Below are 20,514 nucleotides of genomic sequence, written 5' to 3'. Positions count from 1 at the left end.
CCCGGTGGAACGACAGTCTGACGCTTTCAGTCACAGTTAAGGCTTTTTACGACCCTTCCGAACAACGGAAGCTGTGATATTTATTTGCAAAATGCACACAACATGCAAAGTTGATACGTGCCTTTGTATTGAACTTGTTACCCTTGACGTGCAGATCAGACGGTTTTACCACTTTGCACATGGTTATTTGTTGAGTTACATATTATGTTTAAAAATAAAAAAAATAGCAAAAGCTATTAATTATTAATTAACTGCGAAGTCACAACACTCTTGGAACACACTCAATACATTTCTTGATTCGGCTCTGTATAAACAATTTACCTAGTTAATTATTTACGTATTCATTCAGTTTTTTTTTAATCATGTTTTAATTAAATATTATCGATTTCAAAATTTAGCGTATTTAAAAAACGAGAATTTTGTGGAAGCGTCTCTCCTTGATTGCACAGGTAGGGATAACCACCACCCCAGACAATGCGAGCGAAGTGTTGCATTTACGATCCCCGTGTACGAGTAGGACAAGATTTTGTGTGATAGGCTAGGGAGTCGTGTCGTCATCGGGAGGCCCGGCAAAAATTGCCGACGTCTATACGTCTATATGGCCCTATACGGGCCCCCATCTGGGCGGACTCACTGTGCAGACGGGAGAACGCTGCTGCCATCCGCAGGCCACAAAGGGCCATTGCATAGCGGGTCGCAAACGCCTATCGCACAGTGGGTTTTGCGGCGGCGTGCGCTCTGGCGGGAACCTTGGGAGCTCGAGGCTTGGGTGCTCGTCAGGGTGTACGACTGGACGGCGGGGCAGAGGGCGCTCAACAAGCGTCCCGCCCCAATAGAACGCGAGGAAGTGCATGAGGAGGCGAGGGAGGCAATAACTCAGCAGTGGGCCGAAGATCTCGCCTCTGCAACGTTCGGCCGCCAGACGCTAGACGCCATCGGGCCCATCCCCAAGGATTGGCTCGATCGGCGACATGGTTGCCTCTCCCTGCGTCTGGTGCAGGTGCTGTCCGGGTATGGTTGTTTGGGATCGTACCTGCACTGGATTGGGAGGGAGGAGACTCCGCAGTGCCACCACTGCGAAGCCGCGGTGGACACAGCCAAGCACACCTTGGAGGTGTGTCCATCGTGGGACGCACCCCGCCGCACCCTGATGTCAGCGGGCGGAGACGACCTCTTACTCCCCAGCGTGATTGCTAACATGCTGGGGAGTGCGGAGGCATGGGAAGGGGTAGACTCCTTCTGTGAGATCGTCATGTCACTAAAAGAGGCAGCGGAGTGCATGCGGGAGGACGACCCTCTCGCGGCGCCGTTCCGCTGACGAAGAAGGGGTGGAAGACGGCTAGCACAGCGCCCGTCCTCACCGCCCCAGGGGGTGATCAGCGGGCGACAGGCGCGGGGGCACCACCGCCTGCATCACAACTATCACTTCCCATGCTCCGGCCATTATAAAGCTCCTTCCCCACTGGGGGGGAGCGTGAGGGGCTTGCCGCAAGGCAGGCAGTCGCCGGTGGGGGACTGGACGACATAGACTCCTAGGCCCCCTCCACTCTACTTTTTAGTGGGTATACCGAGAACGCCGTTCAACGGGGAGTCCCACATAACCCTCTCTCGCCCCCCAGCGGGTAGGGGATGCGTAACAGCATTTTTTCCCAGCAACAACAAAAAAAAAGGGATTTGTGTCGCGGTAGATTGCGAAAGCGTTCCCGCTTGGCCCCCGACTAAAGGAAGCGGGAGGCATTCCAGTGGTTTTAGCCGGTAATAGTCCGGCACACCCCTTCGCCTTCCCCAGGGCGAAGGATGTCCATGGGGATTTCCACTGGACAAAAAAAAAGGGAGTCTGGTGTCGACACAAGGAAATAAATTCGAGATTTGCACTAATTGCTAGAGATTAAAACAGTCACCTAAATTAAAATAAAATCTTAAAAACGTCGTTCTAAGAAAAGCATTCTCGACTGAACCGTGACCGTTTGGGACATGGGGACCAGGTGCACGAGCTCTTTATAAAAAAACTTGCAAAGCGTTTGATCGACTCTAGCCCTGTTTATAAAGCTAGTCTGATTTAGCTCCAAGAATTAGTATTCCCATACAACGTGGAAATGCAGCTAGCTTTCTGGGCCCGTTTTCTCAACTTTGGCAGGAATGAAAATGTATTTTTTGACACTCAGGTATAATGTTGATTTTGTATTCATATTAATTGTAACAAAAGTTTTAGAAATGTAAATATAAGAAAAGAAAATATACGTACCTAATTTACGACACTAAAAAAAACGTACATTTTTTGATCATTTCATTTACTTTTCTCTTTTATATGTTTAATAAATTTAAATACCTAACTACTGCCTTGTAGATGGTGTAAACAATACGAGAAAATGTTACATATAGAATAATCAGTAATATGTTTTATTGTCATGTTAAATACGCATAGTGCCTGTATTGTGTATAAATTGCATAATAAATATCATTGTCAAACAATTACGTTACCATTTGTGTTAAAAAACAACTGAAATATTCAAACTCAACTTCAACTTCAACTGGAATTTAAAAACACATGTGTGCAAGCGTGACAGCCAATTCTTAAACCTACCTTTTTTTTCTTAAAAAAAGACTCCCCAGGAAGGAAATTAATCCTTGTGTCGGGGGGGGGTGGGGGTGCACAAACATTCAAGTCACATGCACAAAGACACCCAGATTCCGGACAGGCGTTTTTGGATCACACAAATGATTGTAATACGTGGAGATCGAACCCGCGACACGAAGCGCTCTGTTTGTTTGGGGTGGTGCACTCAACTACTCGGCTATCCGTGCTATCAAGAGAAGTGGACAGAAGGTCAACATTTTCGTCACAGGTTTCCCAGTTATCATACACTATTAGACATTTCCACCCCAGAGTCACATAAAGCACAGAAAGAGTTAAGAGTCAGCTTAAAGAGTGAGTCCTTTTTCTAGGGTGAAACGCTAAACACTCTCAGCAACGCAACACACGCCGGTCCCCGTCCACTGCCTTAGCCAGTGCCGGGGATCGCACATGCTCTGCCTGAATGATTGACTCCTCTGGGAAATTCAGGTTCCATTTTGTTGCTATTCACAAACAGTTTGCCACAGGCAATGTGACAATGTCTACATAGACATTGATATCGTAAGGTTTGAAAAAGCAAACGAATGTGCCCTTAGTCTTGCGTTAGTCCCATGATAAGATAACGAGGTTTTTTGATTTCCGTAAAGCAAGCAAGGTAAGCAACGCTATTTTTTCCATTCTGTATCCTGTATTCCATTTCCCACATTTCAACAATAACGTTAATAGCATAGAAAACACTCGAATGTAAGATGCCTGATCACGATAAAAAAAACGACTCCTGCTGAAAGGCATTAATCCTTGCTTCACCAAGGTCTTAACATAACTTAACATTGAAATTACGTGCACAAAGACACCCAGACTCAGGATAAGCATTCGTGGATCTCACAAATGCTTTCCCAATGCGGGGATCGAAACCGCGACACGTCGCGCTCAGTGGATTTAGCCACTCGGCCATATATGTTGAGCGTTTTTTTGCGAGGATTGAAATGTTTTACCGTCGAGGTGCGTTTCAATTTTATCTTGTCATATCTCAGAGTAATCTGCCATCTATAAAGATGAAACTCTTCTGCTCATTGCTACCTTGATCAGAGGTTGCCAAAGTCTTTAAGAAAATTGTGAATTGAATGTACCTAATTATGTATCAACAAAATTAAGATACAGACAAACAGACACACGAAGCGACCAAGCAGTGCTGTAAAATAAGTTTATTTGTAAAGGTGTTTATATTGTAGACGTGAGCACACGTATCTGATCTGATATAACTACGTGGTGGCTACGGTGCCGGCCAGTGCGGGAGGCGGTGCCGGGTAAAACAGTTCTTCAGAAAGGGACAGCTTATTTTGTACCAGAAGACTCGTAAGTTAATTTTTTTTTTTGTCCAAAACTTTTTGTTCTTTTGCAAGAGATTTTTTCATTTGAGGGACCACGGGTCGGCTTTTTTTTAACGTTAAGGAATTACTTAGAATTTAAGGATAAAAATAGAAAAATCTAAATCCCCGACGGTAAACTACCAATAATATTCGTGACAAACGAAGCTTAGAACTTTCGTGATAAATTTATCAAAATTCTATTACACTACTACACCTGAGTCCCAGAATGTCCTTCAGTATACAGGGTTTCCAGTAAATAGCACGACATACTGCAGGGGGTGATAGCTATTGTCAGTACCTGTATATACAACACAATATATGTTCAGCGAAATCTTGAGGATTTACAGTTTTACAGTTTTTTCCGAAATACCGAAAAAACTCTATACATTCTGTAGACATTTGGTTACACTTCCCTACCTTCACACCCACAACTTTTAAATAGCTCAACCGATTTCAATCAATCAAGTCGGGAGCTATGATGCCACAGACAGATACGTAACTTATAACACCTTTGGGGATAAAAAAATCGAGTCATTTTCCTATTTTTTTCTTATATACTTGGGTAAATTATAAAATAATAATTTAAAATCATATTGGTATAATATAAATATTGAAACAAAAAAGTGGCCCAATGCTGGGGAAGCTTACCATGTAGGGAAAAGTTTGAGCATAAATCTCCACGCTATCTCAAAGATAACGCTAACGATGTTTTCTTTCAACGTTTGTCTAAATAATAAAAGGAAACAAAACATGTATCGAAAGCTACATCTTGAGAGTCCAATTCATGGAACCGAAATTCCACCACTTAATTATATAAAAAAAATATGTTCTGAAAAGCAAAAATAAATTTATATACATGGTTCCACTATGCCGCAACGCAGCGAAAATTATTGCTAAGATAGGTGCAACTAATTAAAATAAAGAAATTGATAAACACGCGTCCTTAATTGCTCGTTTATTAATCGAATTGTCTTATAACATCTTTACCTTCGAGTAAAACGGATAATTTTGTATGTTTTTGGCTCGTTTATAATTGTAAAAAGTTGGGTTAACTTATCCAAATGAACGCGGATTCTGAGGGAACTAATTTTTTTGAAGATGTAAGTCTGATATCTCTTAATACTTAGGTACCATAATAATTATAGTGTCGGTACTGTAATTTGAATTAAGTTACGCATTTAAAATGTTGTCATCATTGGTTTCATTTGACAAGGATGTCCCTGATATCGCCCTAGAAGCCTGTAGCCCTAAGTGAGAGTCGTAATCCGTATAAAAAAGGAAGAAAATTGATAATTCATAATATTTACAACTGTATTAGCCATTGTTTAACGTTATTTTAATATTTGTTGTTATAGAAAAACCTAAATTGTATAAGTTAATCCAAACATCACAGGGGGTCACCAACATGTCTAAGTTCTTCACATTCATGGCGGCGGTGCTGGCGTCGCTGGCGCCCGCGCAGCCCGGCCTCATCGGCAACCTCATCTCCGGCATAGCGAACGACGTGGGAACTATCAAACACGTCGTCGACAAGACGTTGTTCGGCATCGGATCCTCCCAATGTGAGTCAGCCCTATATTTAGTTTTTTATTAAACGTCTTACTCAGTAGATATTGCTACGAGAAATTAGCTAAATTACTTAAGCAGTTCCTACTTAGCACATTGTAAACTTGCAAAAATGTTACGTCTATATATCAGTTTTCCTTAATAATATATAGCTATAAGTGTCCGCACTTCTAAAAACATTGTTAACTTTACGAAAGTATGTTCCGTTCCCGCAGACAAACCGTGTTTTTGTGGGACATAGATTTAAAGATTTCGTGTAAGAACATGATTATAAATGCCATTAGATATAGTGTGACCCTATCATATGGAATTTAATCCTTATGTAGTAGGGGGTAACAACCAAGTCACATGTTCAAAAATACCCAGACTACTATTATGCATTCGTGGATCACAGTGTTTGTGCTACGCGGGGATCGATTACCTTAACCACTCGGTTATTCGTGCATTTAAGTTCGTTTTATTGCTTGCAGTCAAGTTTCATGTCTCCAAGCTCCAATGTGCTGCCCCCTGAAGGGAAGTGATATTTCTGCAAACTTTTAGTTGACGACATAGAGCGCACGAAGCATAGAGGATCTACCTATCTGTAACATCTCACACTCTGTTGTAATTTGACCTATGTATGTTTACAAATAAAGCATTCTGATTCTGATTCTGACGACTCCACAGATAGAGTGGTTGAGGTTACCACGCCAAAACCACTGTGTGCGTCGTGTCGCGGTTTCGATTCCCGCGTAGGAAAAGCATTTGTGATCCACGAATGCTTAAGTCTGGCTGTCACTGCGCATGTAATTAGTATGTTTGTGAAGCCTACCGCGACACAAGGATTCGTTCAGGGCAGAATCGTTTTTATAAAACAAAAAAAAATATATCTGTGAGTTCGTAAATCTGAATTTCATTTCTTCATTTTAAAGATTGTACCATGAGGAAGAGTTTCTTCTCCATAGGAACGATACTTATTTGTACGTAATTTGTATTTAAGGTTCAAATGTGAAATGGATACTGGGATTTAGCAAAGACAACTACGATGGCAGTGAACCCAACATGGAAGAGCTAACTCTCGACTTTATAACTAAGTAAGTAATGTTCCTGCCTTAGATGACAGTACTGTCCTTCTAGCCAAGCGATAATACTAGAATCGGTAACATAGAAAACACCTGAATGTATGAAAATGACAGGTTAAATTAACGGGATTTAAACTATTACATTTAAGTATCGTTATTTGCCTTTCTGTCCCTAGTTGCCCAGCACTAGCCAAGCTATAAAACAAAACCTCTCAAACAATGAATCTTAGATCCAGTAGTCTTTTACTGGTTACCTTGATAATATAGCTAGGGACTTAGAAGTGCTTTAAGAATCCTTGTTGGAGTGAGGACAATCAACAAATAAAAACCATATTTCTGTTTGTAGCGAAGTGAACTTCGAATACAAGTTGATAGCCGCCGCGGCAAACCTGCCAAACAACCCGTTCTTCAACTCCAGCCGACCCATTTACTTCTATTTCCATGGTTTCACTGACGATCCCAACAAGCAAAGCTATGCCAACATCGGGCAGGCCTTCGTCAGCCAAGGTAAAAACAATAATTAAAAAAGAACACTGTGTTATTTTGCCGTTTCCTATATTTTGCCTTCCTAGGCCCTGGTTGTAGGTGTATCAGCCCATGCTGAAAACAAATCCTACATAACCTGACAAGTTGCTAAAAATTTAGCTGTTTTTGTAGCAAGCTAATGGTGTTGTACCCGGCGACAAGACGTCCCTCTTCCTTAACTGCACTATCAAATGATGACCATACCAATTATTTTTTTATAATAACTATCGTGAGACTGATTCATTATTAAATGATGTAACGATTTACTCACGCGTATTTATCGGGGTAGCCCGACTAGTTTCGGACCCAACCGGAGTCCTTAATCATGAGCAGACGCGGCGGGATCGCGAGTCGAACGCGTGAGTAAACCGTTACATCATTTAATAATACCAATTATTGCTGAACCCAGATTTAGATTTTTGTCATTTGTTGTTATATTAATCATTTGTAAGAAATTTGTGTCTTGTTTTCACGCTTTATACGGTACAATCTGATCACAGGAGGATGGATTGACAAACAGACCATAGAGCTACAATAACAGGTTTCCGTTTTCACCCTTTAGAAACGGAACCCTAGTTAGCTGTGATGGTAGCGCCAGAGGGTTTTGCATGTGTTGTATCTGTCCACCAGGTAACTACAACGTGGTGGCGCTGGACGCGAGCTCCCTGATCCGGTTCCTGTACCTCCGCGCCTCCACTGTGGTGGAGTTCATAGGCATTGAGGTCGCCAAGGTGTTGGCCACTCTTTATGAGAGTAAGTAGAACAATACTTTTAGGTTTAATAGTGTCGCTTGTGATTATTATTACAAAACAGTTAAACTATATTGTCATGGCGGCAATTAAGCTCTGGTAAGACGCACTAGGAACTTTTTCTGTCATGTAGCGGAGATCGGACAATTTACATTGCATAGGATCACTGATTTCACACTGGTTCTTAAGAATTCATCGGTAGCTTATAACTGACACACGACTCAGAAGTCTGCATTGTCCATGAAGCTTATAAGTGTCAGTGAGACAAACACGAGAACCTTCCTTTGTACCTGGGTGAGCTCAGGTTCAAGGGAAGGTTGTGTTTGTCTATCTGTCTACAAAGGAAACAAACTTCAATTTAACACGTTAACTTAACTTAACCTTAACAGAATATTTGTATTATATACCGGAAACAAATTTTGTGTATTTTTATAACCCAGAATTATCATATTAAGGGCTACGAGACAACCTTCAAAAATCCCTTTGTAAATAAATTCATGTTGTCTTAACCGCGGAAGGGCATAGTAGGTCGCTACCTGCCTTTCAAGATTTTCTACTGATAAGATAATTAACGCTAAGGTTGTAGTGTTTATCATTGACAGCCAAACCTTTGTTATCTCGTGTTGACTATTATAATAAACATTTCGTTTACTACATTAATTATTATTATTACGTACTTACGGGACTTTATCAAGATGGTAATGATTGCAGTTGTTTCAAAACAACATCCCTAGTAATTCATGAATCGTTTCTTAATGATCATCATCATCGGCCCATATTCGTCCACTTCTGGACAAAGGCCTCCCAAATGTCTTCTCTTATGTAGCAAAAATGCTAAGATTGCCAAGTTACAGTATACTTTGGTTACCAGACGGCTTGGCCCCTGAAGACATCCACCTGATTGGACACAGTTTAGGCGCGCACATCGCCGGATTCGCCGGCAAGAAGTTCCATGACTTGACTGGAAAGCTTGTTGGCCAGATCGCAGGGCTGGACCCAGCTGGACCTTGCTTCTCAGAGTTGGAAAATGACAGGAGACTCAGCAAGGATCACGCCGAGTTTGTGTTTGTGATGCACACCGACAGTGGTGTCTACGGATTGGATGAACAAATCGGTAAGTTGACTCGAAATTTTGGCAAACGATGCTTGTTGTGTAAGGTGTTCATGAGCTGTGAGGATTGGGTCACTTATTAAATTCGAACAGACAATTTCACAACTTTCACACAACGCCATCTAGTCTCAATCTAAGTAAAGCTTGTACATATATTTCACTCAGACACAAAACAAATGATCGTGCTTATTACAAAAACATTTGTCCTGGGTGGTAATCGAACCCACAACCTCCCGTATCGCAGTATTTGCCACTAACCACTAAACCAACAGTCCAGTCAATATATTTCGTTACCTCATACCAAAACTATCTCCAGTATAACCAAGATTTCTCTGCTGTTAGTATTAACCTCTTCCATAAAAATAACCTTGAAATGTATCCTCAGGTCACGCCGACTTCTACCCCAACGGAGGCTACCAGCAGCCAAACTGCGTGTTCCAGACCTGCAGCCACAGCAGAGCCTGGCAGTTTTACGCGGAGTCCATCATCAACATGACAGCCTTCGTCGGCGTCAGCTGTCCCGACTATGAGTCATTCAGAGATGGCAAGTGCAACTACGGTAACACCAAGTAAGGATACATTTGATGATCTTTGGTAGTAAACATCTATAACACAGATTATTATAGGATGTTGGTTAAAACATAACTTTAGAGTGTATGCCATGATAAATTTCATTGACATCGGTCAAGCTGTGAGAGCGTGAAGAAGTGACAAACACACGTACAAACAGTCGTGTCCTTTCGTATTCATAATATTTGTGTGATAATATTATCCTAATCGAGTTGATCACAGCCAACACAGGTGCACTCTATGTTTCTGTACTCTCAAAGCCCGATAGATTATAACTTTGTTATGAAGAAATTAATGTCTCCTCACCATTAAATATTTTTTTTGCATGTACTACCTATATAACTAAGTTTAATTGATGTTTTTGTTTCAGTTACATGGGTTTCCTGACTTCCCCATGCGCTGAAGGCAAGTTCTACTTGGAAACTAATGACAAGGCCCCATTCGGACTCGGTAAAGAAGGTGTTGTCTACGGCGACAACCGCGGAGCATTAACTAAAATTATAAACAAACTGGGAATACTAAAGAAGTGATGAACAGAAGATAATGGCTATGCATTAGTAACAAAACAAGACTTTATATAAATATATGTACTAAATTGATGATATAATATACCAAATATTTTTTACTATATAAAATAAAAATATATAATGACAATTCTTTTTTCTTTTTTTGTTATCTGTGTATCATGTCCCTTTTCTTTCACCCAGTATGGTCTTTTGCTTTTTCCCTCTAGTTTCTTGGTGTGCGTCCAGTTCGTCTCGACAACTGATTTGAGGTCATCCTTGTTAGATAGAACCCTAAGGATACATACACACCATGGCACCGGAGTTGTAGGAAAACAGACCTGGGTGACAGGCCCAATTTTAATCAATCAGGGTTTAGACCTACAAGTTCTAACATATTTTCAACGCTTCATCGCTTGTTGGGAAACTCCTAGGGTGGACTGCATTTGACAGTGAATCATCACCCTAGCCGTCTCGGTCATTTTCTTGTCGTGGTCGATTCAGATGAATTTGATTTTGATGACGAGGCAACAGATTATTCTCAAACAACAGAGTACTCTACCGTCATGAATTTAGTGAAGACCGTAAGGATCCTAATTTGGAAAAAATATAAAGTCTTAGAAATGTTCAATTTTAATTTTTAATTTAATGGCACTTAAAAATATTCCTATATTACTTATGACTTATTGAGTATGTGGTATTTCTGTACATAAAAATGACATTTATATTTAAGTACTAAACAACTATTAAGTAAAAGATGCACTAATACACATTGCTCGTAATTCTTTACCCGTACATATTATAATATTGATATGGGATCATATACGGCGTAGGTTCATATTGGATTACATTATGATGACGTCCGAATATCCTCTGCATGCCATTTTTTATTCTGTAACCAATCTGAAAAAATAACTTATATCAATCAGATGAATCTACGTATATTTGAAGTTGAATAGTTGTTCATTCGTTTGGTGGAAAGCGCTAGCCAACTCACTAAGCGCGACGTGTCGCGGGTTAGACCCCCACTTAGGACAACCATTTGTGTGATCCTCGAATGCTTGTCTTGACTCTGGGTGTTTTTATGCATGTTACTTGAGTTTTTGTTTGTGACACAAGGATTGAATTCTTTACTGCGGGAGGCGTTTTGTTTAATACCTCCGAATCTCGTTGATTATTGTTGGAGTTAAGAATATGCCAAGGAAGACAAGATAACATCACTATGTGACCAAAACAAGCTGGAAGACTGCGGGAGTAACCGCATAGCAAACACAGTGATCAAATAGAGTGCAAAAATATTATTGTGAAGAGAGATAGTGCGACACAACAAAAAACATACAAAACACTTAAGACCCGAAAAAATATATGAAAAAGAAATATTTTTTTCCAATTAACACACGTAACAATCACACGAAGACAACATTTATAACATTATCCCTATCTCTGCACAACATCCCTTGAGTTTACATACCATGCGCGTTAATCTGAGGAGAGGTGTGCTCGTGCCTAAATTACAATTGCACAAGCACTTCCGAAACAAGGAAGCTGTGATATTTATTTGTAAAACGAAAAAACCACTCGAAACACGGTATGTGCTTTGAAACCTCGAGGACTTGGCAGTTCCATGGTCTTACCGCTTTAGGCTTCAGCTTAAAATGAAAGCATAACAGATATGGGTGGGTGATGATCCCGACCTATTTCGGCCACGGCGGCTTGGATCTGTCTATTAAGCGCATCGCTGGTGCGCCCTCTGGTGACTGACATAGCAAATTTGCAGTGAAAGTACATCTACATTCGCTGTACTCACTATAACAGATATACAAACAGACAGTAAGACAAACAGAAGAATTTCCGCATTAGTATAGATAAATCAAGTCGTTAGGATCCCATTGCAATCAGTTGATGCCAATCTGCATGCCCACGTTTTTGAGGAGTCCCTCTTGGTTGACGTAGTGCACGCCAGCCATCCCCCGGCCGAAGGGCGGTGCGTCCGAAGTCTGGAGGTAGTACGTGCCTGTCGTGCCGGGAGGGCAGCCGTAGCCCATCAGACTGGAAACACGGAGAAAAAGGATTCAGACAACAGTAAAAAAACCCAAAACATATTTCTCCCACGTCATTTATATTTCCTCTGAATATACAGGAAAGTTTTTTATATACCTTATGTAAGTATAAAAATAGTGCTTGTTGATTAATTATTAATTTCTGGATCTTACATAATTCTTCAAATGTTAAACATTTATTTTATGGTGAGCTTAATGAAAAACTTACACACAGGTAACCAATCATACATAATATTATAGTCAACCAAACTATGTATAATCAAACAAAATGACCCTGATATACCTACCTCAGACGATTAAAGTCACAATTTCCTTTCCGGAAGTCTTTCCAACTGGCACAGGGTGCAGCCACGAAGGCCTGAGGGTTGTTGACGGACTCCGCGTACAATAGCCAGGCGCGGCTGTGGCTGCACGTCGCCAGCAGCAGCGCGGGCAGGCAGCCTGGCTGAGTCGACCCACTGTTGGGGAAGAAGTCCACGTGACCTGAGGAAAGTTAAGAAGGGTTAAGAGAAGAAGAAGATATATAATATCACTCAAGGAATAGCTATTGCCGTTGGAGAGAAACAGAACGATAAGATACCAAAAAGGGTATCTGATAAGGACGTCTCTGTGTATTTACTAAAAGGCATATTTTTTAAAGCCAGTTGTTTTAGGCCGGTCATCATCATCATCATCATCTCAGCCTATCGCCGTCCACTGCTGAACGTAGGCCTCCCCCAAAGAGGTCCTTTAGGCAGGTGCCCGCTTGATTTCAAGGGTGCTACCAATTTACACATGAGTCTGATCCTAATTCTGTTGTCACAAATACTTCAGGATTTTCATGCTTTTGATACCTAAATATATAGAAACAAGTCCTGAAATGGATGCTGAGTATAGTACATTCAGTCAAGTGTGTTTAATTTCATCTTTTCCTTTTCAACCATAAACATCACAGAAAAACAAAAGCACTTCTTTATCTTTCTAGACCTTACCAACGCTCTCATGAATCCCGTACGTGCCGGCGTCAGTATGTATAACATCGACGAAGTCAGCGTCATTCCTGTTCAGCCGTAGGTTGGGCTCGACGTCAGAGAAGCATGGACCCGCCGGGTCCAACCCGGTGATCCGTCCAACTCGGAACCCGGTCAGCTCTGTGAACCTCTTGCCGGTGAAACTTGAGATGTGGGTCCCGAGACTGTGGCCAATCAGGTGGATGGCAGATGGGTTTAGACCGGCTGGGAATTAGGATACAAAAAAGTCTTAGTGTGTAGTTGGTACAAACAATTTTAAATTAAATTTTGTAAAAGGGCCAAGGAAGATTTTGCTTTGGGTAACTTAAAGGTTTAGAATCTCATATATTTAAAGATGTTTGAATTATCATTGAAAATGCATTTAGCAAGATTATCTAGTTAGTTGATATCTGCCTTATAAGAAAAAACATTTTTTATCTATCAGTACTGAGTATCTATAAAAAGCAGTATAGTCAGGAGCCTGGCGGAAATGCTAGTTCAGCGGTAGTAATTTTAAAGAAAGCCATCTTGAACTTGAAATAAATGTCTCAATAAATAGCCCGACCTTTTGGAAACCTGATTTTCGATGAGGTCAAGTGTTAACCTTACGCTTAAAGGTCATGATGCTTTGTTACATGAGTAAGTATGTTTTAAATGGGAACAATAACTCTTTAATTTGTAGCCTCAATGAAAAGCTATTAATGATTTCTATCTGAATGGTTTCTTTCTAGCGCCCCATTTCTGAGTGAATAAGTGTGAGAGCTCACCGCGCACGAGGACTGCAAGGATCTGCCCCAACTCCTCGCCTATGAAGCGTACCATGGTGGAGGAGCGGAGGTAGAGCCAGCGGATCAGGGAGCTCGCGTCCAACGCCAGTATGTTATAGTCACCTGGTGGAAATAATCACAATTACAATTAATAAAATTTTACAAAAACTTTTATAAAAACGGATATTTACTCACGAAGTAAGTTACAGGCAAAACAGATCAACAAGTGGAATATCAAGTAATTCAAAATTTTTGGATAGTGATTCAAAAATTAAAATTATGTTAGTAGGAACTAGTAAAATATTGTTTACTGGAATACATTCTGAACACTAAGACTCAGATCATTAAAGTCCTGATCAGATAAAGGGTAGAAAAGGAAAATCTTGTTAAAAGAACAAAAACCAACCAGAAGAAAAGGTAGAAATAAAAACATTTAAGGAAGTAAAACAATGAGACAAGATCTGGAAAAAAGAAAAAAACAAGTGATAAGTCCGCACTTAAATTCCATAATGAGGAGACCATGGAGAGGGAGACAGAACCAATTCCGTTCTTACTCTCAAAAGCCTAAAGCATTTTCTAGATACCTTGGCTGAGGAAAGCCCTGCTGATGTTGGAGTAGCTGTTCTTGGTGGGGTCGTCGGTGAAGCCGTGCAGGTATATCTTGAGTGGCTTCCGTGGATCTAGCCAGCCTGCCTTCGGGAGAAGGGACGCTGCCGTCGTCAAGAGGAATGATACGTTTACTTCCCTGAAATAATAATATTATTTAAACTGTAGATCGGATTTTGTAATGAAATGAAATTGTTTATGCATAAGGATAAATTATAGTGCTTTTAAGATGTCACTTTTTTAAGCCAACTAAAGTCAAAATTTTCTCAGTGGCTACCCCTAGAAAAATGTCAAAACAAACTCAGGGGTCATAAGTCGACGACGACGACGTCAGAAAGTTACAACTAAAGTACCGTTGATTTTAGTCTTCAAGCAACACTAGTTAAGAGAAACTTGGGTTTTCTGTGTAAAAAGAGGTCACAAAATTAAATGATATGTGAATGTTCTTATTATAACAATATAGTCGTTGCCATGGTAACCTGGTCATGAAGTTGAGTGAGAGCAGGCTGAGGTCTGGCTCCGTGTTGTTGTAGGACTCGTAGTCCACGCCCAGGATACGCTTCACATGCTTACCTGGGGGACATACAAGATATGGTGTTAAAAGAACGGCCAAAAAAAAAGAGAGAGGGAGAGAGAGTTTGTTGCGCCGTTTCTTCTCTCCCAGAAAGAGCACTTAGGAAGCGTTATTAAATGATGTAACGGTTTACTCACGCGTATTTATCGGGGTAGCCCGACTAGTTTCGGACCCAACCGGAGTCCTTAATCATGAGCAGACGCGGCGGGATCGCGAGTCGAACCGAGTTCGACCCGCGATCCCGCCGCGTCTCGCGCGGTCCGAAACTAGTCGGGCTACCCCGATAAATACGCGTGAGTAAACCGTTACATCATTTAATAATGAATCAGTCTCACGATAGTTATTATAGAAACTTAGGAAGCGGTGAAGGTTTGGCAAAACTGGGTGCTGTCCAATACAATCTGACCTTCAAAAAGTATAGAGTATTGAGTAATTTGAATAATGACTTTTGAATTCGATTTTGAAAGAAAAACCTGCGAGCCAGTACCATATTAAGCGCTAGTAAACCTGTAATCAGTCAAGTACAGGTTTAATGTAATTTGAACTATCAAAAGTTATTGTGAAGGTTATAGTACCTAATTAACCTCGGATTATCGATTAACCCCAGTGACAGTAGATGTGCACGTCATTGATAAACTTGAACTGATCATAACAATCGTTATAAATACGTGTGAAAATTGATCCATTGATCAATAGTTGAGAGACAAACAACCATGGTGATACTATTCTTAAGTTCAAGATTATAATGCTTTACCTCCAAAACAATGAGGAATGAGAATGAGAGGAACAGTGGTTTTGAGTAAAATTTTAAAAATTAATGGTTAAAGCAACTACCTTTATACAAGAATTTCTAAACAATCTAGAGATATCTCTACAAATAAACAAATTGATACTTTTAATAAATTTGATTACTAGGAAAATTATGGAAAACATAATAAAGGTACGGAAGCTGAAGATAATGATAGTCATGATGAGATACGAGGCGATGTTGCGCTGTATCGCGTGTGGCTCGGAGTAGTCCGGGCGGAAACAATAGAACATGGCGGAATTACCGAAGAATGACGTAAAGTATGTAATTAAGGGCTCTTGTTTATAGCAATAGAATCCGTTTGAGACAGGTTTGAGTTAATTGGCTTGTTTGTTATTAGATCGCCGTCGAACAAGCAAAAAAATAAAAAGTATGTCTTCAAGTATTTTTATAAAACGACGCTCGCTTTAAATATGTAACAAATGTGTTGCACAAAGATACCTAGACTTAGGACAAGCGTGGAACACACAAATGCTTATCTTACGCATCGAAACCGTGACTTCGGGCATGGCATGGCAACCTTAAGAAGATCCAACCTTGCTGAAATTTCCCCTGGCCAATTCGACCTATAGGGAAGTCCACCCCGAACTTCAACCCACGCCTAGCCAGCAGCCAGAACTGTTTGGGGATGGGGATGTTGGACTCACATTCCGTAGTGTTATTTTACTTTTTGCCACAGTCTAAACACACCCCGGCTGCATTATTTTGAATGGTTCAGAGTCAAGAAAAAGGGAAAAAGAAATGTAAAAACGTTTTCAAGGTAAATAATACCTACGGCATGTAAAATTTTATTGAAAACTATTGGAGACACGATCGATCAGCGTATCCGAACAGGTATCGTTGTTTAACAACCTAATAAAAATAAAATTGACGTAGTGAGTCATAACGATTGACAAGATAACAATAATTTGAAACTAAATAACTGTCATATTAGATTTAAACGGCTAGAAACTCGTAGTTCTACTATATATGCACGTTGCAATAAATAACATATCACGTCAAAATCACGTTATTGATGGCATGCGGTGAAGTCCGGGATGGACTTTCCTATAAGTTGAGTAGGCCAAAATTTGATCGTTTTAGGGTGCCGAAGCCAAAGTACAAACATTACTGTATTATATTTAATAATTCATTTAACTTCATGCACGCATAGCCGAGAGGTAAAAGTCACCACACCATACTCAACAAACGTGACAAGTTACAGGTTCGTTGCGTAGGACAAACATTTGTGTGATTTACAAATGTTTTTTCTGAGTCTGGGTGTCTTTGTGGGACACGAATGTTTGTAAAATGTAATATTTCCTTATTGGCGGCGTCATAAAGCCTTCAAACCGTTGTCTTCGTCTTAGCGTGTAGATCAATGGAAATTGCCCTTTATAAGACCAGACATTAGCCACGCTATTTAGAATATTCAGATGTTCTCTTTACTTACACTGACTAAATCCGACGTACACGATGGTTTTCTCGATGGGGTCCACCACGGCCGATATCTCCTTGGTAACACCCTTTTTGATTTTATTGATTATTCCGAATTGCGCCGCCGTGGTGGCCAGCCAGGTCAGGGTCAGGAACAAGATGAACCGGGACATGGCAACTGGAGGATATTACCTGAGGAAAAGCAGACAGAAAGATTTTTACAGAAACTATTAGGAGAATTATTGAGTGTTAAATGATGCAATGGTTATTTCACGCGTATTAATATGGTTTGTCCGACTAGTTTCGGACCCAATTCCTAAGCACTAGAGTAAGTTAAGTACTAAAGTGATTTTTAGAGTTAAATATTCTTTCTATATTATTCGAAGAACCCACTGTCAAAAGAAAAAGGGAAACATCTCAAAGAAACCTGGCTTAGAAATATTGGACTTTGAAATCGCGAACCTCCCCTGTACCTTTAAAGCTTGTACTTTTCGTCATGAATTTTTATTTTATAACTAGCTGTTGCTTGCTACGCCCGCTACAAATAAAAAATGATAACATAAAATCGGGATAAAAACTATCCTGTGTTAATCCTTGTTATAAAATACCTGTGTACCAATTTTTGTCTAAACCGTCCATTGGTTTTTGCGTGAAAGATAACAAAGATCACAAAATACACAATACAAAATTTGCATAATCTATACTAATATATAATGCTGAAGAGTTTGTTTGTTTGTTTGTTTGAACGCGCTAATCTCAGGAACTACTGGTCCAAATTTTGTTTAATAGACCATTCATCGATGAAAGCTTTAGGCTATAAACCATCACGTTGCGACTAATAGGAGCGAAGATACAATGGAAAATGTGAAAAAAACAGGGCAGGTATAAATCATAACTTATATCTTCTACCCACGGGGACGAAGTCGCAGGTAACAGCTAGTATACAATATAAGTCGGAAGTAGGACCGAAATCAGAATCAGTGGTTAAAGGGTACAAGATGCTTACCAGGGGGTGAGTTGAGGTAGCGTGACAGCGCACGTGTCTTTTCCACAACCAGTCTGGTCAGTCAACCTGGCAGGCGGCCTTTCCCGAACTCTCAGAGGATTTTCCCGACATGCGACATTCACCTATAAAATTAAATATTATTTGATGGTAACCCCCGAAGAACAATTACAATAGAGAGTACTTTCCGCCTACATGATGCTATTAGTTCCACATAACGTGTCGATATATAAATAAATACCATGATATCAGTAAACATTCTTGCTGTTTAATATCAGCTGGTACCTAAAAAATACATGTACATGATATAAAAAAAAATTAGTCCGATGTAGATGTAAGTTTTTTTCTAGCGTTATCTTAAAACTACTATCTCGTATGACGTCAATTACTATTAAACATTTAATGGTAAGTTACGTTGGTAGCCCTCGCTGTGCTATATAATTATGTGCTTTTTTGTTCACTGTATTGGTGGATTTGGTGGCCATGTTTTTTGTTAATATACGGAACTCTCGATGTCTCACATTTGACAGGTTTTTTGTTTTGTAAATCGAGGTATAGTCATAGTCGGACTTATTAAATTTTTGTGCTATTATAAAGCGTATTACGTCTTGCTTATCGTGCTTTTCAGGGCCTGTAATATTATGTAAAGTAGATGGTAAATATTTACCACTTTTTTGATTAGACTCTAAGCCTAAGCTGTACAAACAAAATTAATCTAAAAATCAGACGAAGAAGACAAGAAAAACAATTTAGGGACGAAAAAAGTAAAACTGTCCTTTTGTAATTTATTTAATCATTTTAAAATACCCGCAACTGAATTTTAATTACTTAGTTCAAAATGCAAAACGTTTTTTTCAGTGCAAAAAATATAATAATATACTTCTTTTAAATACTTATTTTACCGTAAACAACTCTTTCAATAAACCTCAATAGTTAATATTTATATCCACTTACAGTTCCTCTAAACACGACACAAAAAAATCCGATCACAAGTAACACACAACCACTAGCACGGCACGCGTCGCACTGTGCGGAAGAAACACCAACATGCGTATATCTAGAAGAAAAACAACATATTTTATACTTAAGTACGTATATAAATGTATAATAAGCGATATTGATATATATTACGAGATGCTTGATGCCAGCGCGGGTCACGGTCGAGGCTATCGCTGTGTTAATAACCCGCTTTTCAACTTGACAGCAAATTTTTTTATAGATTTAAATAAGTTTTACAGGAAAAGAAAATAATAATAATAAATGCGGACAACATCACATACATTGTTCTGAACCCAAAGTAAGTTGCTGAAGCACTTGTGTTATGGAATTCAGATACAACGAAGGTACCACAAACACCCAGACCCGAGACAATGTAGAAATGTGAATTTTTACATTGACCCGACCGGGGATCGAACCCGGGACCTCAGAGCTAGCGACACCTTGAAACCGGTGCGTATGCCACTCGACCACGGAGGTCGTCAAGAGAATTTCGGTATTTCGTTTGAGTAAGTGAGATGCACTGATAAATATATTGGAGAGCAAACCGTTCCCCTTATTTGAATCAGTAAAAATGACAAGAAAGACTCCTAGCGCCTTCCTTACTCCCGCATTTTAATTACCATATCTTATAACGCGGGTGATTTTACAAAAACAAATCTTTATTCTCCTAACCTATCTCAACCTTAGTCTCTCGTCTCGCTCGCCCTTCGTCGTCAACTACTAAGTAAGGACTCCAGCTAGGACAAATACTAGACGAGCAATCCCGAAAAAAAAACTACTCCCAAACTAAGTTATTAAGGATCAATCCTTGTATCACGGGAGCTTCACAATTATCAAAGTCACATGCACAAGTCACCCAGACTCAGAACAACCATTCGTGGATCATATTATGCTATTATAAATGCTTGTCCTAAGCAGGGATCGACAGCAACGCGTCGCATACAGTGGGTTTGGCATGGTGACAAATCACTCGACTATCCGTGCAGTCAAGTTATCAGTTCTTAAAATAATTACATGCTAGTTTGCTGAAGCAAGACCTGGTCAAGTCCAAGAACACGTACTGACAATAAAAGCAAGCTTCAAGTCTGAGATACATCTTTATCTTAGATCAAACACAGCTTCCATATCTCAGTGTGATCATAAACGTGACTTTAGCGTTTAATTCATGTCACTAAACATCTTAAGGAAATACCAGTGCTTAGATGTACGTAACTATGTTTTATCTGAACGTACTCCACACGTGTTATTTATAATGTGGTGCA

The 20,514-nt window shown here is 40.0% G+C and overlaps 3 protein-coding genes across 3 annotated transcripts; 2 read left to right on the top strand and 1 right to left on the bottom strand.

Moving 5' to 3' along the window:
• Nucleotides 1–598: 598 nt before the first annotated feature.
• LOC113493941 lies at nucleotides 599–1,318 on the top strand. Its single transcript, XM_026871985.1, has one exon. The coding sequence runs from the start codon at nucleotides 599–601 to the stop codon at nucleotides 1,316–1,318; it is 720 nt and encodes a 239-aa protein (XP_026727786.1).
• Nucleotides 1,319–3,483: 2,165 nt separating this feature from the next.
• Nucleotides 3,484–10,103, top strand: LOC113494427 (pancreatic triacylglycerol lipase-like). Its single transcript, XM_026872755.1, has 8 exons — nucleotides 3,484–3,931; nucleotides 5,339–5,507; nucleotides 6,491–6,584; nucleotides 6,919–7,079; nucleotides 7,728–7,850; nucleotides 8,718–8,960; nucleotides 9,343–9,526; nucleotides 9,898–10,103. Exons 2-8 carry the CDS (start codon nucleotides 5,351–5,353, stop codon nucleotides 10,055–10,057), a joined length of 1,122 nt encoding a protein of 373 aa, XP_026728556.1. The 5' UTR covers nucleotides 3,484–3,931; nucleotides 5,339–5,350; the 3' UTR covers nucleotides 10,058–10,103.
• A 544-nt stretch (nucleotides 10,104–10,647) lies between these two features.
• LOC113494426 (pancreatic lipase-related protein 2-like) lies at nucleotides 10,648–19,464 on the bottom strand. The gene is made up of 9 exons (XM_026872754.1): nucleotides 19,208–19,464; nucleotides 18,257–18,378; nucleotides 17,267–17,442; nucleotides 14,932–15,025; nucleotides 14,431–14,591; nucleotides 13,847–13,969; nucleotides 13,062–13,304; nucleotides 12,378–12,573; nucleotides 10,648–12,079 (listed from the first exon to the last, which is right to left on the bottom strand). Exons 3-9 carry the CDS (start codon nucleotides 17,421–17,423, stop codon nucleotides 11,926–11,928), a joined length of 1,128 nt encoding a protein of 375 aa, XP_026728555.1. The 5' UTR covers nucleotides 17,424–17,442; nucleotides 18,257–18,378; nucleotides 19,208–19,464; the 3' UTR covers nucleotides 10,648–11,925.
• Between the last annotated feature and the right edge of the window lie 1,050 nt (nucleotides 19,465–20,514).

The sequence above is a fragment of the Trichoplusia ni genome, chromosome 5, assembly GCF_003590095.1.
Source record: "Trichoplusia ni isolate ovarian cell line Hi5 chromosome 5, tn1, whole genome shotgun sequence".
Taxonomy (NCBI): domain Eukaryota; kingdom Metazoa; phylum Arthropoda; class Insecta; order Lepidoptera; family Noctuidae; genus Trichoplusia; species Trichoplusia ni.
This window is presented reverse-complemented; position numbering and strand designations above follow the sequence as displayed.

Coding starts and splice junctions, on each gene's coding strand:
- LOC113494426 (XM_026872754.1), bottom strand. CDS start 17,423: ATGTCCCGGTTCATCTTGTTCCTGACCCTGACCTGGCTGGCCACCACG. Junction 14,592..14,931: donor TCACTCAACTTCATGACCAG/GTTACCATGGCA, acceptor TTATTATTTCAG/GGAAGTAAACGTATCATTCC. Junction 13,305..13,846: donor CCTTGCAGTCCTCGTGCGCG/GTGAGCTCTCAC, acceptor CCTAATTCCCAG/CCGGTCTAAACCCATCTGCC.
- LOC113493941 (XM_026871985.1), top strand. CDS start 599: ATGGCCCTATACGGGCCCCCATCTGGGCGGACTCACTGTGCAGACGGG.
- LOC113494427 (XM_026872755.1), top strand. CDS start 5,351: ATGTCTAAGTTCTTCACATTCATGGCGGCGGTGCTGGCGTCGCTGGCG. Junction 6,585..6,918: donor ACTCTCGACTTTATAACTAA/GTAAGTAATGTT, acceptor TTCTGTTTGTAG/CGAAGTGAACTTCGAATACA. Junction 7,851..8,717: donor GTTGGCCACTCTTTATGAGA/GTAAGTAGAACA, acceptor TTTGGTTACCAG/ACGGCTTGGCCCCTGAAGAC.